Source organism: Parasteatoda tepidariorum, chromosome 6 (genome assembly GCF_982258835.1).
Source record: "Parasteatoda tepidariorum strain Cologne lab strain chromosome 6, Ptep-v5.0, whole genome shotgun sequence".
In the NCBI taxonomy this organism is placed as follows: Eukaryota; Metazoa; Arthropoda; class Arachnida; order Araneae; family Theridiidae; genus Parasteatoda; species Parasteatoda tepidariorum.
The window spans coordinates 101,117,044-101,135,629 of NC_141760.1; the positions used below are offsets into that span (position 1 = coordinate 101,117,044).

General features: G+C 27.3%; 1 protein-coding gene across 4 annotated transcripts in view; it reads left to right on the forward strand.

Annotated features, from left to right (window-relative positions):
- Window positions 1–18,586, forward strand: part of Nprl3 (GATOR complex protein Nprl3) — a 38,360-nt gene that overhangs the window by 8,744 nt on the left and 11,030 nt on the right. For all 4 annotated transcript variants that reach the window (XM_016064874.5, XM_043051149.3, XM_016064875.5 and 1 more), the window contains exons 5-13: window positions 432–600; window positions 2,250–2,403; window positions 3,734–3,809; window positions 3,898–3,997; window positions 7,051–7,085; window positions 7,960–8,116; window positions 10,376–10,482; window positions 16,588–16,717; window positions 18,376–18,511. In XM_016064874.5, coding sequence (XP_015920360.2) covers window positions 432–600; window positions 2,250–2,403; window positions 3,734–3,809; window positions 3,898–3,997; window positions 7,051–7,085; window positions 7,960–8,116; window positions 10,376–10,482; window positions 16,588–16,717; window positions 18,376–18,511 — 1,064 coding nt within the window. The remainder of the gene's footprint in view (window positions 1–431; window positions 601–2,249; window positions 2,404–3,733; window positions 3,810–3,897; window positions 3,998–7,050; window positions 7,086–7,959; window positions 8,117–10,375; window positions 10,483–16,587; window positions 16,718–18,375; window positions 18,512–18,586) is intronic.

The following is an 18,586-nucleotide window of genomic DNA, read 5'->3' on the forward strand; positions in this document are numbered from 1 at the left end:
TATGCCAAAAACTACAACCCATTTTCCCTAATTTTTATGTATTATAATTTTAATTATGAAAAGCATTTTCAAAAGCTATGGAGAAAGTCTTATTTCCTAATTTTATTAATGATTAATTATTTTTTAATTTTCTTTTATTTTTAATTATTGCTTTTTAAATTTAGAGACCAACTCTAAAACATTTCCATTGAAACAAAAGTATTTGTTTCTTAAGTAAACTTAGGGCAATTTTTTCCATCTTTTTATAAATTCTAATAAGTAAACTTCACCTTTGTTTTGCCCCTGCATTTCAACCAAAAGCTAATGTGAAAAACACTACCTAACGATAATGAGAAGTTTTTTAATTGTGTTTCATGCTTATTTAAATAAACTTGGAAAAAACATTTTGTATGAGCATCCTTATTTATTTGTTTTTTTGTTTTTAATTTCAGATTTGATGATAAGCTTTTATCCACTTTGTTGAAACCAGGACCTTGTGGCCAAAAACTCGAGCTTAAAATAGAAAATGTTAGATTTATTGGGCACCCAACTCGTCTTCCTCATGATCCCTTTCGAGAACTTTCTACAATTACTATGTTTAATGTTGTTTTTGCTCTTCGGGTCAGTTGATTGTTCATATTGTATTACATTTTAAAAACATTTATTATCTAGAGACAAAATAAGTCAACGCTTTGCTCAACATAATTTATAATGTAATCCTTTTAGCATTTTATCACTTTACAAAAATGTTGCTAGCGTATACTCAATCAGAATTTTTAACCTGTCGGACAATATAATTTTATAGCTCAAATACATATATAATATCCATAATGCAATGTGAAAACATGTCCAAGATGTTGTAATAATTATTTGTTTGTCAATCAAAAACGCCAGCACATTGCTATTTTAGCTTTTTAATTCTCTCAATAACGAGAAAACTTTTGTTAGTTTTCTTTTCCTTCTTATTCTCTTTTGGTTCTTTCTCATAATGCAATTAAATCTCTTCCCCTGCTTCTTTGTGTTGTTTTAAAAATTTGTATGCATAAATGTATCTGTCAGGTGAAAATTTAGTTATGGGTCCTCTCATTTTTACTGATCTTTTACATGTCCCTGTTATATTTATTAAAAAAAAATAATAATGATAGGTTTGTATGTATCAGGAACATAGGGGAAGCTGAGAATTGTAAGAGAAAACTAGATTCTTAAAAAAATCAGGGAATTGTCAGTGAAAAATTAAATTTTTCCCCAAAACCAGGAATTGTTAGGTAATTTAACATCCAATCAAGTTGTGATATTTTACTCTTCCGTTTTCAATACAGTAATTTATGCTTGTGCAATACAGGATTTAAAAAAATAATCAAATTTTTTTCCTGCCCAACTGTCATTAGTTATATCCTCAAGATTCTTCTGTTATTCTTAAGTGTTTTTGGTGTGTTGTCAACTGGTTTTCTGAGTTAAGAAACTTAAAACTTCTGCCTTGAAAGCATTGCTATGTTAAGAATCCACTTTTGTTTTTAATTTTCTTTATCCTTGATTTATTATGACAAAAAGTTTTTTTCTTTATTGTCTGCTGTGTTTATTTATTTAATATCTATGAAAGTAACATTATTTTTAATTGAATAAACTCTGATTCATCAGAGTTTTATTATAATTTGGCTTACGTTCAAATAAATAATAACTTCAATTAATTTATTTATTTGTTTGTTTCCTACATCATGATTTGGTATTTATCATTAAAATAAGTTATTTTAATATTATTTTATTAATTTCGTGGTTTTACCATCTTCATTCATATTTTTTTCTATTCACCCTATTTATGATTCTTTCTTTTAAATAGAAAATCTTAACATATTACATTTTTATATATTTTTTCTTCTGTTCATAACACAGTTCTTGCTTAAATACGTTTCTAATTTCAAATAACATAATAAATACGTTTTTAACTTCAAGTAACATAATATAATTTCAAATAACAAATAATGTTTATTTGTATAATATTTTTATTAATTTAGTTTTTTTTATTATTTTTTAGAATGACTTAGTTGTTGAAAAGTTGTTCTCTTATTTTATTGATTACTAAGTATACCTCTTTAATTTTTGTTTTCTTGTATCTTTGTTTCATATTTTAGAGATATATGCTCATGTGAATTTTAAAGTATTATAAATGTTAGTGTATATATGTAATTTGCTTCAATTTTGTACAACTGTTAAACAAAATTATTTATTATTTAAAAAAACTAATTTTCTAAATAAGATAATTCATTTTGTAGGCAGATGCAAGTTATTCTGTGGTGTCCTGTTATCATGATCTGAGTCATAGATTGGCTGTTGCTATCAGGCACGAGGAAAGCCGATGTAACTACCTCACTTCGCAGGTCAAACTTATGCAGAGTGCTCACGATGAGATTGCATCTCTACCTGAAGGTAATTCACTATTGTTTTGATTTTTTTTAAAATCAGATTTTATTCAGGAATATATTTCTCATTTTCCAACAGAATATAATCTAATTCAAGAAACACTGAATCTCCACATGTTTTTTTGCACATTTCAGCATATTCAGGGTATCTGCGCATCTGTAAAGTCATGAAAAATCATGGAAAGTCATGGATTCCAGTATTGAACAAAATGAACAACTCAAAAAAAAAAAAAAATATTTTCAAATACTTAAGCATATGAAACAATGTTTTTGTAAAATTTCCAACAAATGATTTTGAAAATTTAGTAGTTGAGGGAAGATTTTTAGCCCTCCTGGTTTTTGAAAAAAACTTTGGTTCTTGCTATGAATACAATTTATCAAAAACTAATACACTAATTTTATTGAAATTTAGCACACTTTTTCTCAAAAAAATTGATTAGATAAAAAGAAATGTGATTTTTGTTTTGGTAATGTAATTTGTATTATTTTGTAAAGTAAGTAGCACTAAAAAAAAAATCCTTCATTAAATGTGAAATTTCAATAAGATCAGAGCATTGATTTTTGTTCTATCATGTCCACATATTTCAGAATAAGAAATTTATCTCGAACTTTGGAAAAACATTTTTAAGATGTTATACCTTTGTTTTTGAAAAAAATTTATATATTTAAAACACTTAAAACCTCTTTTAGTTTTCCATTTAAAACATCATTTGAGGGAATTTGAAGAGATATTTTGGGGCCATTCAAATATTATGTAAGCATATTTTGGACAATTTTGGACTTCTCCTTTTTTTGCAAAAATAAGCTAATCATAAATGCCTTCCATGAAGCAATACCTTCCTCACTTTTTTTTTTACTTGTAGCAATCTAATTTAAGGATTAAATTCAAATTAAAGATGTTTTGCACAAAATTTTATAAAGTTTTGAGTAGAATATTTATAAGCAGCCTCTTGTGTTTTCCTTCTGTGGGCAAAACTTAACTAACTTTTAAAATTCTCCAAAATTAACTAACTTTTAAAATTCTTCAAAGACATTTTTCCAACTGATCCTGAATCGAATTCCAAATTTGCGGTATTTCAATTTTAATCTTTTTGTTTCTTTCTTTTTACATTTTAAAACAATTTTGAAAATAAGGGGATTTCATTTCCCCATGTCAGCAAAAATAAGCCAATCGTAAACCTTCTCCACCTGTTTGTTGCTTACATAATATTTAAATGACTCCTTATGTCTGTTTAGGTTACCTTATCAGAACAAAAATTTTTTTCTAACTTTAAACTGCAGGCTGTAATTGAATAATTATATTTATTATTTTAATGTATAAAATGAAATATTGGCAGATAATGAGGAGTCTCCTTTCCAACTCATCCTTTCAAGAAGTGAACTTGCTGTTCAACTGAAAATGGCTTTTGTTGAGTGAGTCTCATTTTGTCACTTTTTTCTCTTGTTTTTGCCCTTTTTTTATTTGCTCCATACTAAACTCTATTCTTTTTACCTATTAAAGTCTGAAAACAAATGGAATGGTTCGCCTCAAAATAAATGGCTGGATCGAGCTTAGTTTTTGTTTACCCAATACATTAGAAGAGGAGAGGCTGTTGATAGAGGTAAGATCACCATTCATTAGTGCTAAGTTGCTAGCTTTCTCCATCGGAATACAGTCCTCCATTCTCTGATGTCATTTAAAATATTTAATCTCCCCTCATTCTTTTTTATTTTTTGTTTTGCAGTGTTACTTTATTTACTAAGTTCCACTGCATTGTGTGTGTGTTTTTTTTTTAATTATAAAATATTTTGATTTATTTGATTTGAATCAATGCTTTTTAAAGCTATTTTGGGACATTTATTAAATTTTATAGGGATAATTAGTTAAATTTTATGTGTGTATAATTATAATTGAAATATCAGTACTTTATATGCACCTTGTGCAGAATTTTTTCATGCTTTTTGCAACAATACTCTTAAGCACTTGTAGCTTAGTAACATAAGAAATACATATGTTACTAATTGAAAGTAACAGAAGCTGTGTTTACAATAAATAAATAAATAAATGAATAAGTTAATAAATAATTTAAAACTGTAGATAATATTTTTAATTGAATATGTAATATATTTTTAGTCTAATATTATGGACATTATTCGCACATTTTATTGGAGGTAAAACACACCAATTTTTTCCTTTTCCATATTTTGCAATCGTCACTGCAATAAAACAAATAATTAAAAATCGTGAAATACGTGAATAACTACCGAAAAAAATTTATGATGAAATCATGCTTATTTGACTCTTCAAAAAAGGGTTACCAAATGCTTATTTCGTTTCAAGATTCTGCTATTGTGATAAATGATATGGGATTAAAAATATCAGATTTTTAAAGCTACGTGGAAATCATTAGCAATAACTGCCAAAACATTGATAGCATCATTGTGTTAAAAAGTAAATACTCAACTGCACAATTCAAATTTCCTATACTGTCTGAAATATATTGGGATATTTAAAAACCATGTGAAAATCAATATTAATAACTGTTAAAAATTACCATCGAAACACTTCATGGGTTTATGATACTATCAGCTTAATTGAGCTTGCTATAGGATATTTTTATATATTTTGCTTGAGGATATTTTTTTTTAAAAAAATTGAAAATTCATAGCAATAACTGTTGAAAGAATGTTTGAAACACCACATGGATTAACACTAATATCAACACAAACTGAGTGTATCTAAGATTCCTTGAATCTGTTATTCAAACTTCATGTGCCTAATATAATCGATATTGAAAAAAAAAAATTTAAATATGTAAAAATTTGTAGGAATAATTACCGGGGAAAAAATATCAAAACGCTACAAATATTTACAATGTGATTGGTGTGAGTTGTGAGTAATAAAGTGAAGGCTGAAAGGTGTGATTCAAAATTTTCATATGTGTAATATATTAAAAAATTTTCTGTGCGTATTATGTTAAAAATATTGGATTGATTATATTTCAACCAAATTTTAAAAGAAATAGGGGCAAATGTACCATATTGATTAAATAATTCTTTTGCTACAAATCTGAATTCATAACAAAATTCCCACTCACAGTCATATTTTATTAAAATATAAAATACGATATTCGTTAAAAAATGAAAGTATGAACATGATTTTTAGAGTAAGCTGTCTTTTAAACTTTTGTCATTTCAGGTTTCTTTTCTTTTTGCTATTATCTATTTGAAATTCTAGCTTAAGACAGTCATAATTTTTTTTTTCATTTTCAAATGAGAATCGAAAAAAAAATGCAAACATTTCTTTTCCTTCTGATCGTGAAAAATGGGCATGTTTTGAATATGATTCAGCAGGGGAAAAAATGTTAGGTTTCAAATATTTCTGCAGTCAAAGAAACGAAATTTTTTAACTTCCCAAAGGAAAAATCTTTCTGTAACGTTACGCAACAACGTCGCTGTGTCGCCACAATTCTGTCGCAATATGCAGCAGCTATAAGCTTCATGTGAAATAAGTTTAGATCGAAATACATTTAATATACTTATTTATTCCAAATCCTTTAAAACAAGTTTCTAAACCTAAAAGTCTAAACCTAAAAGATTTTTTTTGAAGGAGGAAAAAAATCAAATAATTTAAATTAATAGAAATTGCTTGAAAATTTTGAATGAATTTAATACAAATGATAATGAATTTAATTAAAATTGTCAATTTTGCACTTAAGCCCGTAAAAAAACTTAGCTGTGTTTTTTATGTTATATATCTAATTTCCAGATTTCTTAGGGTACAATTAACTGTCCGCTTTGTGGGTTTTATATGTTTTATTCAATAGATTTTTAGCCAATGGGAAAAATGTTCTTCATTTTTAAATTTACCGCCACAATTTCAAAAGAGTCCCAAGTGTAGAGAATTTAAGAGGCTTTGCTCTGTGAATTAAACAAAAACAATGTGAATAAAGCACAAATGAATATACTATAGTTGCAGTTCTGTGAACAAGAACCTTCTTTAGTGTCTAAACACAAAAGGACAGTAGAAAAGAAACCAAAACAAACAAATGCATTGTAGTTTAATCAATTGGGGAAGAGGAATGAACTTGAACAAGATAATAAAGGAAAGGATGTAAAAAAACAAGTGTGTGAGGCATGGGTGGAAACTCTTGTGAGGAAGGTGTGGAAAATGAATTTTAAATAGATTTACAAACAATGCGAAAGTATGAGGTACTGGAAAGATCATTATTCAAATTATTAGATTTTTTTCAAAACGTGGAATGATTACCAGAAATCGAGCAATGTTGACTGATTTCAACAAAAGAGAACTCTAATCTGTGATTAGAATTCCAACGACATAGGGCTTTAATTCATTCAACATTAATAATTCGCACTGTGAATTTTGTAAATTGGTTTCCATAGACTCCCTCGTCAATATCTTTTAAAAAAACCGTGCTTCCTTTTTCGTTAATTATATCGAAATAATTTTTTTAAAATAATTTAAATTAATTCTATTTTTAAATAGTTCATTATATCACTTTTAAATAATTTATGGGATGGAATCCATGTTTTTTTCACCTTTAACTAAAATTCTTATTTTGTTATGATTAAGAAAAGTACTATATCATGTGCTGAAATAATTATGTGTTAAATTAATTATTTTATATGATATATTGAAGACTTTTTATTTCAGCCTGCATGTATTCAAGCTTGTTTGAAGAACTTGAGGTGGGTATTACAATTTAAATTTTGGCCATATTATTTTACTAAATAAGCTTTTCAATACATATTGTCAATTTGAAACATTAACATACTTGCCAAGTCTCCTGTTTTTTAATGAAGTCTTCTGTATTTTATGACTATCTCCTGTTTACCCGTATATTCTCAAATTTCTCTGTATTTGTGGAAGAAATTTTTTTTTTCGATAAAATATTCGCTGATGGCAAAAATACTTCTCTAATTCTTCAACAAATGGTGCTATTGCCAGTACTGCAGTATGTTGAGTGTGAATAGTTTTAAGTTATTGTAAATAATGGTTTAAAAAAATCTTCTTTAGATTAAGATATATATACATATTTTTTTCTTCGCTAAATGTAAGTGCTTATTATTTTTAATTTTGAAATTTTTTTTTACTTAAATGATTATGCATAATGTATCAAAACTTTGCTCGTAGCTTAAGAAATACCACTAGTAAAGTCTCTGTTATTTTATTTCTCCAATGTTCACATGCATGCATTAACTTTCCTGCCTCCAAAATTTAATTTATCTTTTTATTTAAGATTTTTTTGTAAACTGTTTCTAAAAGCTATAGAAATAGATCAAACATAATAAATTTTTAGATTTATAAATTTATAGTTTTTATTTCAGATGAATACAACTTTCCTTAACCATTTCTTAATAGCTATGTAATATATTTGTGCCTTAAATCAGTTACTTGATGCTATTTTACTTGGTCACAATTTCAGATAAATTGATTTAGGGACTCGCTATATGTTATTGAAATTGCATCATACTTGAGTTGTTTCTATGTTAACAGTTATAAATGCTTGTGTGAAATTTAAGACTATCATTTTGTTTAAAAAAATGAAAATATGTTTTGTAGGCCTTACCATGGTTTATTATTACTGACGGGAGCAACAGAATTACTGAGTTCTCTTCCTGAAGATTCCTCTCCTGCTCTCATAAGACTTATCAGTGTGACAAGCCCCCTAAAGAACTTTCAACAGTTGGCTGCTGATGCTGACATAATTCTAACGCACGTAAAACGATATTTTTGAATATTTTTATAAAAAGTTCCAATTTTTATGTACAGTATGTTTCCATTCTATTTGATGTATGTAATTAACAGCATGTTTTTATCATTTTTATGACTCCCTCTTGTTAACAAAAATATGCATATTATAAACCCCCCACCCATGCTTACGTTAGAAAGTCGCAACGCCTGCCTGTTTTTAGTGTAACCTATGATAGTCTAATTTTATGAAGTTCAAGAATAAATTCAAATAAAAGTTTTAACTTTTTATAAAGGAAGATCTATATTTTTTTTAAGTTATATAAAATTTTGAAACTTCTTGAATAAATCTTTCTTTAATTTATTCTTTTTTTTTATTTATTCTTATTCCTAATTTAACTTTTATTTCGAGCTTAAAATTTTTGCAATGGTAAATTTTTCCAAATTTTTGTATGCTCATTTTTTTGCATTTAAAATTTTTTTTTTTAAATAATTGCATGTTAGGGTCTTTTTTAAGTATTGCTCAAACCCCTTGCCCCCTTCGTCAGTAAAAATGAGTAATCCACAAAGCCTTTTAAGCTCTCACATAATATTTGAATGACCCCAAAAAGTAATATGCCATTGAATGTCAATAAGAAAATAAATTATTATTTAAAAGTCATATTTGAATGGCACCAAAAAGTAATATGCCACTGAATGTCAATAAGAAAATAAATTATTATTTAAAAGTCATATTTGAATGGCACCAAAAAGTAATATGCCACTGAATGTGAGTAAGGAAAGAAACTATACTTCAAAAGTCGTGGCTCACCCCTGTTTGTAGAAGAACTTTTTTATATATAAATGCAAGTCATGTATATTAAAAATTTGACAGAAAGTTGAAAATAGTGAAGATATCTTGAAAAAGATTTGAAAACTCTTTCAATCACCAAACAGAAATTGCAAAAATGTAGGCAATTTTAATGTCATCTTAATCTTTTTCTGTCCTTTAGAATAGTAGAGAATTGCAAAAAAAAAATCAAATTTCTTTTAAAAAAAAAAAAAAATATGTATCAAATAAAGTGTTTAATTTAAGAAGTTTTTATGTTTCCCTTATTTCTTTGATCTGTTTTAAGAGGAGGTTTATTTTCTAGTTAGCTTTCAAAGCATGCTAATTTAACCTCTTATTAGTTTAAATATATTATGGTTCTGATAAGTGTTTAGTTGTATTTTTATTAGAGAAAACTACACCTAAATCATATAAATCACTTGAATTTTCGCAATCATTTTTTTTAATCTAAGGTAAAAAAAAAAAAAAAAAATTTAAGATATTTTGTCAGGTTTTCTTAAGAAAAGTATTTAGAACTATTTAAAAAAATTTATGTAAGTATAGCATTATAACAAATATTGACTGGAAAAATAAAAATAATAATAAAATAAATTGTAAGCTAACTATTCTTAAAGCAATGCTGGGTAAGTGAAAAAACATGTAGATAATAGATTTGCATTTACTATAAAGTTACATTCACTCTCAGAATACTCTTGTTTCAGAGTTATTTTTTAATTTTTTAAAATTTTTTTTAGTGTATATAAAAATGACTTATTTTGCAGCTAAAAAGTTATGCTAAAAGTAATGCTATGAAATAAGCAAGTTATTTTTCGATCTTGTGTAACTATTTATATCCTATCACTTCTGTTCTAATCATATTATCCTTCATTAAATTGAATAAAAAATATAACATGTGTAAATCAGTTCTTTCTTAATGCAGAAGTTAATTATGTAAATCTAAACATAAATTATTTTTTCTGAAATAATCCAATAAATATTTAATGACTTCAAAATATGTTATGTATCCTCTGGAACAACTTAAAACATCAAAAAGAATCTAATAAATAAAAGAAAAAATCACGGTTTAAATCATGAACACTCTGCTTCCAGGTTATGTAAAAATACTTGTGGAATTTGAAATAACTAAAAGTATTTTGTTAATCAGAAGGTGTTTTAGGTACTAGCTCTAACTAAAAATATCTCTTCCTGTTAGGCAATCTACACAAAATTGTAGATCTGCCTACACAACTTATTAATTAATAAGCTAGGTCACATCTTAAAAGTCCATTGTGAAGATCATTTAATTGCGAAAGTGTAACTATGAGTGTTTAATTCCAAGAAATCCGTTGCCTGGGAAGTCTATTTTTTTTTTATTATAAACGACTCATGAAATTTTGAAATGCTGTTTGAAAATGTAAAAAAATATCAAAATTTGAAATGAAATTGAAATATTGTGTCTTAATCTTTCTTCTCTCACAGGTTTTTCAATTAGTGAGTCACCTGCTGTATTGGGGCAAGGCTACAATAATATACCCTATCTGTGAGAGTAATTTCTATGTTATCTCTCCTCATGCACCCACCGAAATGTAAGTTTCTGTCTATCTTTAAATGATGTTGTTTTTTTCTTACTTGTTAAGAAATCAATTCCTATTAGGCCAGAACAATTACACCATTTATGAATATCATATTTGTAGACTTTAAAAGCATAAAATTCAGTTAAAAATATTTGAGCAGTTCCAAAAAAATTTGTGATAATAAATCTTTGAAAATAAGTCACAATAATAAACCCTATCTGTGAAAGTAATTTCTATGTTACCCCATGTCATGCACTGAAATGTAAGTTTCTGTCTAATTGTATGTCTTTAAATGATGTGGTGTTTTCCCTAATTGTTAAGAAATCAATCCCTATTAGGTCAGAGCAATTACACCATTTATGAATATCATATTTGTAGGCTTTAAAAGCATAAAATTCAGTTAAAAATATTTGAGCAGTTCTAAAAAAATTTGTGATAATAAATCTTTGAAAATAAGTCACAATAATAAGCCCTATCTGTGAGAGTAATTTCTATGTTACCCCACGTCATGCACCCGCTGAAATGTAAGTTTCTGTCTAATTGTATGTCTTTAAATGATGTGGTGTTTTCCCTAATTGTTAAGAAATCAATCCCTATTAGGTCAGAGCAATTACACCATTTATGAATATCACATTTGTAGACTTTAAAAGCTTAAAATTCAGTTAAAAATATTTGAGCAGTTCCAAAAAAATTTGTGATAAAAAATCTGAAAATAAGCCACAATAATAAACCCTATCTGTGAGAGTAATTTCTATGTTACCTCACGCCATGCACCCACTGAAATGTAAGTTTCTGTCTTTAAATGATGTGGTGTTTTCCCTAATTGTGAAGAAATCAATCCCGATTAGGTCAGAGCAATTACACCATTAATGAATATCGTATTTGTAGACTCTAAAAGCATAAAATTCAATTTTAAAATAATAGAGTAGTTCCAAAAAATTTTGTGATAATAAATCTTTGTGCCATAAATAAGTCTTTGAAAATAAACCTTTCTACCATAAATAAATCTTTGTGCCATACCTTACCTTATTTTTAGTAATTTTAAAAAATTTTAAAATTTTAAAAAATTTTATGAATCTTAATTTTATTAAAGTAAATAGCAAATTGTGTTACATCTGTAACAGACAGTTAATCTGCTCAAAAAGCTTTCTAATCGCATGAAATAAAACTTATTTATCCGATTAAACCAAGAGTTTAATTTCTGAATCAATATTACTCGAATTTACTTTTTCAAAAAATAATCTTTATAGTAAGATTGGCATGATTTAAACCACTTGATTTTTCTAAAAAAAATTACTTATTTAAGTCAAATATGATTTTTTTTTTAAATTATCAATATATGTCTTAATATTTTTTATACAATATCATTATTAAACTTGGTTTAAGTGTGCAATTTTTTTTATTATGTAAAGAAATGTCTAATTTCACTGCTGTTAAAAATTTTATCAAAAAAAAAAAAATTAAGAAAAGATAGAAAAGAAAATGAGGTTATATTCCAAAATACATTAGAAAAAAATAAAATTCCAAAAGTGAATAAGAGTAGCTTTAAACTTTCACATTTTAATTTTCCAGTATTTATGGGAAAATAATTTGCTGGTAACAAACTTATTGCAATTATACTCATTAAATTTTAAGTTTATTTAAATACAAATAATTTTAAAATTTATTCAGTATAGTTAGTAAGTATCAATAATGAAAAAAGATTTGTTTTACCCGGAATAACTTAGAATAATTGATAATTTTTTTTTCCCTAATGTTTTCTGATCTAAACTAATTTACTCTCCATTGGATATATTATTGACAAATTGCTTTCCTGTCCTTAATATTCAATAAGAATGTTAAGATAGCTGATCACTGGTCTAGTCTTTACTGTACTGGACTACGGAGCCAGTGATTGTAGGTTTGAATCCCACAATAGGAATTGATGTAACTTTCTCTCCATCTGTGTTCCATGTCCTTTCTTCTGTGTGAATGTAACCTGCCCTATAAACCGGTTTGTGGTTGTATGACTTGGGCGACGTTACTCCACTGCCATAGTTAGCCACAGGTGCCCACTGGGTAACGATTAGAAAGTAACAATTCTGGCATTTCTGAGGCCAATGAGAAATAGACTCAGGTGCCTGCCATTAAATATATATATATGTATATATTTCAGCTTGAACAACAACAAAAGGAAAAAAACTATGATTTTACAGTGATTAGTTTCTGATAAATAAGCACAATAATTATACCAATTATTTAAAAAATATTGCCTATTTTTGTTATTATATTGTTTTTAAATAACATTAGATATTATTAATACATTTTATCAGATGCTTCAATTGCTATATGTAAAAAATTTTTTGCAAATTCTAAATTGGGCCAAATAAATCGGATTTTTTTCCCTTCTTTTTTAAAAAAAATCATGATTCTTCTCCTTTTTTTTAAGAAATCCTTTTTTACCTTCTACACTTTTGTAGGTCTCTTTGTTACTTTAATTTGTTACTTTAGTCTATTTTACGTTTATCAAATATAAAAAATATAGCTATCAATAGTATAAATTAAATTGTGCAAAAAGTGGTAGTGTACTAAAGTGTGGTGTAATGTTTATTTATATTTTAACTCAAATTCTTGGCTTTTAAAGTTAGTTTTGTGCAGACTAATTTATATCGAGTTTGCATACAATGTGCACTATTTTATAAAATCTTCTTGATTTCCTTTATTTTTCTTGTTGCCTGCTGTGATTTAGATATTTTTGACTAATATCGCTTGCAGTTCTTGTAATTTATTGCTTCGCTGTTGGTTACTTGTTTATATTTTAAAACTCATCTATTAAGAGGACGCCATACCATGGTAGAAAATTTTCCTCCCAAATTCCCTTTCTTCTTCGTTACTAATTTAAATTTTAAAGTGTAGAAAAAGTGAGTTCAGTCAAACCTAGAGTAAGCCAGGATGTTTCAAATACTGAAAAGAAAATTTTAAAATATACAAATGAAAATAAACTATGAGAGGATAATTTAGGATTGCGTGATGGAGAAGTTCTCTTCTAATAATTTGTTTGCATTTTAATATTTTGAAGTAGTTTTTTCAGCAATAGAAACCTTATGGCTTATTCTAGGTTTGTCTGAACTTACTTTTTCTTTCTTTTCAATTTTAAATTAGTAATGAAGGAAAAAGAGAATTTGCAACATTTTCTTTTGCAGTATGGCGTCCACGTAATGAACTTTTCTCCAATAGACTACTGACTTAACCAGTTTAGAAAATTAGAATGTAATTGTAACACTTAAACATCTTAAAAGGGTGCAAACATCAAACTTTTTAATTTCTAGGCAGTGGTGTAAGGTTTTGCCGCTTGGAGTGGAGCTCCTATAATCTGCCCTTTATTTCATATAATATATATTAGTGCATTTATATGTATATTAGGATGGCCTTTATTTTTCAAATATCTTTTTAACTGAGAGGCTGACAATCTGGATACTACTTCTCACTTTCACTAAATCTGGTTTTAAAAAGTGAAGAAGTTACATGAGTTCTTAAAATATAAACTCTCCTTGAAATACAGTACAGAACCCGTTATCTGTAAATCAGAAAACCAAAAAACCGGAAGAAAGTTCGATAAATTTTCCCGCCATTTTTTTAAAAAAATGTTTTTTTCCTCATAAGACTTTAGGATTTTTCTTTCTATTTTGAAATATGTTTACCTTACCATCATTTTGGAAATAATCATTAGTGTATTACTTAATCATTTTTTCTTCTTTTTAAGATTATTTCGAAATAATATTTTTTTTTAGTTGGGTTTAACATTGAAAAAGACAGCTTTTAGTAGCGATTCAGAAAACCGGAAAAATCATTTATCCAGAATAGCGATGGTCCCGATCGTTTCGGATAATCGGTTCCCTACTGTACAAACTTCAATTCAATTTTTAAATTATATTTCTATGAACTGTATTAATATTTTTCTTATCAAAATACTGTTACAAATATGATTTTTTCAATAATATTATTCTTTTAACATTAAGCTCAACTTTTAATACCAATAACAGCAATTCCTCACATTTTACATCTTGTTTAATAATTGCTGAGCCGAATGGCTGAATGATCCAGATCAAGAAAATACGATGATGGTTAAGACAAGAGAAGTTTTATTCTCATGGACCAACAATCCATAATGATCCTTGATGGTTCCAATTATACATTTCCATGATTATTTTATGGGATTCTTGTTGGTTTTCAGTAATATAACTTAAAAACAATTTGTTTCTTTTTAATCTTGACCCATCATAAATCAGTCTGAATTCCTACAGTAGGGTGATGGTGCTTCATGATCTTTCCACCAACATTTCTAAGAAGCTATGATGGAAATTTCTGATGGTACGACATGAACAAACCATCGAAACAAGTTGCTATTCTTATGTTGGACCGTTATCAATCAGTCTGAATTCTTACATTGGGGTCATGCTTACTTATGTTATTTACCATAAAAAATATAGTGGTTCCTAATGGAATTATTGATGGTTACCATCAAGATTATGTTGGTCCATCAATGTAAAAGCTATCAAACATTTTGACTTTTTCAATCTTTGTGTTCTTAGTATATTCGTGAGGTAAAACACAAAATATTTGAGTGTATTTGGATTTTGCCCTAATTCTTCTTTTTCTTTATTTCTTTCATTTCTTAAAAAAGGTGTTTTTTAATAACTTTAGTACTTAGCATTTGCTTTTGTTAAATTTTAATATTTTTCAAGAAATATAATTTTGTTTAAAAAAATATGTATTATGTACATATTTTTCCTTTATCCACACTGAGATATTTGGAATTAAAAACTTATGAAATGAAATATATCGTGTAATCTTAATTAGTCTAAAAGAAAACCTTTCTCTGATAAAGCTAATTTTTTTCAAAAAAAATTGTTACTTATACTGTACTTAATTTTAACAAAAAATAGTAGAAAAAATTATAGAAATTGTTGACATTAGTAATTTTGCCACCCGTAGGATATGCCCAGTGAGGAGGACAGCCTGAATTGTCTCCCTCTTGCTATGCTACTGTTTACTTAGCATTCTAATAAGTATGATAATTTTTGCATATTGCAAAGCATTTTTAAAGGTGCTTATTTTCGATTTTCGTTTTTTAAAAGCCGTTGAAGGTACTTTTTCTATTGGGTGTTTTTAAAAAGTGCTTAATTTTCCCATTACGAAAGTGAGATTTTTTTTTTCTTTACCATGGCGATTTTTGCCACATATTATGCAAAAGTTTCCTTTTCAAATTGTTCTATTCAATGTTTTCATAATTCATCCAACCACAATTCAATTCATAGTATATGAAAGTGCGAATCATTTTACATGTTTGATGAAATACTTCAGAGTTTGCATGTGCATTGACTGAGCTGGGACCGGTGAGATTATTGTCAGGTTTCATTTTCCACTCTCTGATATCGAACCGAAAAATCTTTTGATCTTTATATAATGGCTAATATAATCAAGAAAAGAACACCTTATCAGAAACTAGTTATTTTATCATGATCATGTAAAGTCTTTGAAAATTGTTTTGCACTTTGTTAATGTATATACTGTTTAAAAACATTTTTTGAGTGTTTAAAAAGTTCTTAAAAGATGTTTATTTTTAGTTGAAGGATTTGGTAAATTTTTAACTGTAATTAAGAATTTATGTAAAATTTTCAACAGATGCTACTACAAGTGGAACAACTGAAAATCCCATAGTTTTATGTTTTTTTTTCTCCCAAAAAGCTCACTCTCAGTCACTATCTCATGCTGTAATTGGAGGGTAAAAAAAAATTAGTAAAAAATCAAAGGAAATTACAGTGTTAACTGTTGGAAATTTTTTAAACTAAAACTAGGAGCTTTGGGAGAAAATACATAAAACTTACACCTCGTCACATTAATTTATTGCTATAAATTTTTTTATAGCAATAACCATTTATCTGTTTATAATAAAACATTCAAAGGTTTACAAAGTATGGGTAAACAAAGGTGTAAAAGGTATTCCCTTGCTTCAGTGAAATGAATAGCCTTTGAGTGAAATAATTAACTAATTATTCGACCCATATTTATTAGCACAGTTTAGATATATTTAGGGTTGAGATGAAAAGAGAGTTTATTATTGCTTGTTTATTTTAGACACTCCCCTTTGGTGCCAAAGTTCAACGAGAGGTTTCCTAACTGTTCCCTTCTCAAGATCCTAAGTAAATTCTCCCTGCCCATCTCACTGAGTGGACTACACAACCCAATCAATTCTCCCTATCAGCAGGTAAGATGTATATCTTATTTATATAAAATAAATTTACATTTGGTAAAAGGCATTAACTAATCAATCTTTACTTCACATGTGTTGAGCAATGACTTCAATTCTAAAGTAATAATACAGTCGAATAGGGGTGAACAACCTGCAGCCCACAGGAGCTTATAAACACAATGGGAAAAAAAATTCTGAAGTAAAGGATGTTACAAAAATGTAATACTTACAACTCTCAAGGAAGTTTTTTTTCTCATTTGTTTCTGATTGTTCGCTGGTTTCTTCTTAAGACCAATAATTTGTAATACATTCTGGAACTAGTATATGGTTTATATATTTTTTCTGCTCCTGTAATGTCGCATCACAAATATTATTCCATTAAACTTAAAACCCTGGATAAAATTTGATACTTGAGAATAAAAAAAATTCAGTTACAAAAGTTTGCTTACAGGTGCAGGAGTGATTTAAGTAACCAATTATTTCTCAACTATCAATCTTTGTTTATTTGCTGGCTGTGTCACTCTTGTCTTATTCATATAGGAATGAACAACTTTTTTAATCATGTTTTATGGTGCTCACTGTTTTAATTTATGATGTTAAATGTTTTATTTTATAGCCAATCGTAAGATGCATTATTCATTGTGTAATTAATATTTTCAATCTATATTCTCAAGTGTGAGTTTATTGGGCAGAATTATTTACTTAATGCAAATATGTAAATTATGAGTTTAAAAAATTGTCTATTGATACATTTTTATAGAGTAAGAGTTTTATGATTATCCAATAAAGAAAATTGATTAAATATTTCAAAATATTACTCTGTGTGAGACAAAAATAAATGAATTAATTAATTAAAACCGCTTAAAATTTTACAACCGGTTCAATTTTTAAGATTGAACAAGATGGAGTGCTTTTCTTTTTGATCAAGAAATTAAGCAATTTGTAAATAATTTTATTTTCAAATTATTTTTGTGTTGCTTTTGATGAGCAGTGTAAAGTAAATTTATGTGAATTAATTAATCAATACTATATTATTAGCTTATTCAAATTAGTAGGTATAGAAAATCGAAATTCATTTTTATTTTATTCCATAAAATGTCTTATATAAGGAATATTTTATGTGTGATGGTTTGAAAGAAAATCTAATTTTATAAAAATCTACGAATATTTTTTCTTTCCTGTTAGCAGCTAAGGGCCATTCAAATATTACGTAAGCCTGATTTTTGCAATTTTGGACTCCAATTTGTCAGCAAAATTAAGCAAACTACTACCCCCCTCCCTCCATGATTATGCAAGGGAGTAACAATACTATTTACTTTGACTTTTTCTATAGCAACTAAGCTTAAGGATTAAATAAAAATGAACTTTGCCTGCAATAAAATTTATGTCAATTCATGTTACAAAATCTCCAATAGAATATTCTTTCATCTCCTGGTTAAAACTCTTGACTTCTGAAATTTCTAGACTAAATTTTTTTTCCAATTTTTTTTCCCATTAACTTGTATTTAAAATTTGGTGCATAATTTTTTTTTTTAAATTTGGATATAATTTTATAATTATTTCCTAAGTAAACACCCCTTCCCTCCATTTGATGCTTGCATAGTACTTAAATGGGCTCCTGCAATTTCATGTTCAAAATATTGTGCTAAGTTAATTTCCCTCCCTAAAAATAGGCTCAACAGGTTCAAATGGTGATATGGATGCTTCAGCATAGGCTACTTATCCAGCTGCATACGTATGTCTACCTCATTCCATCTGAGAGATCGCCTGCTTGCTCAAATATTCATTCTTTTGATTTAAGCTACTCAGGTGACCACTCCTTTTTTCCCTATCATTTCTACTTTCATGATTTTGCTCTTTTCTAATCATTTTCTAATTTTTGTT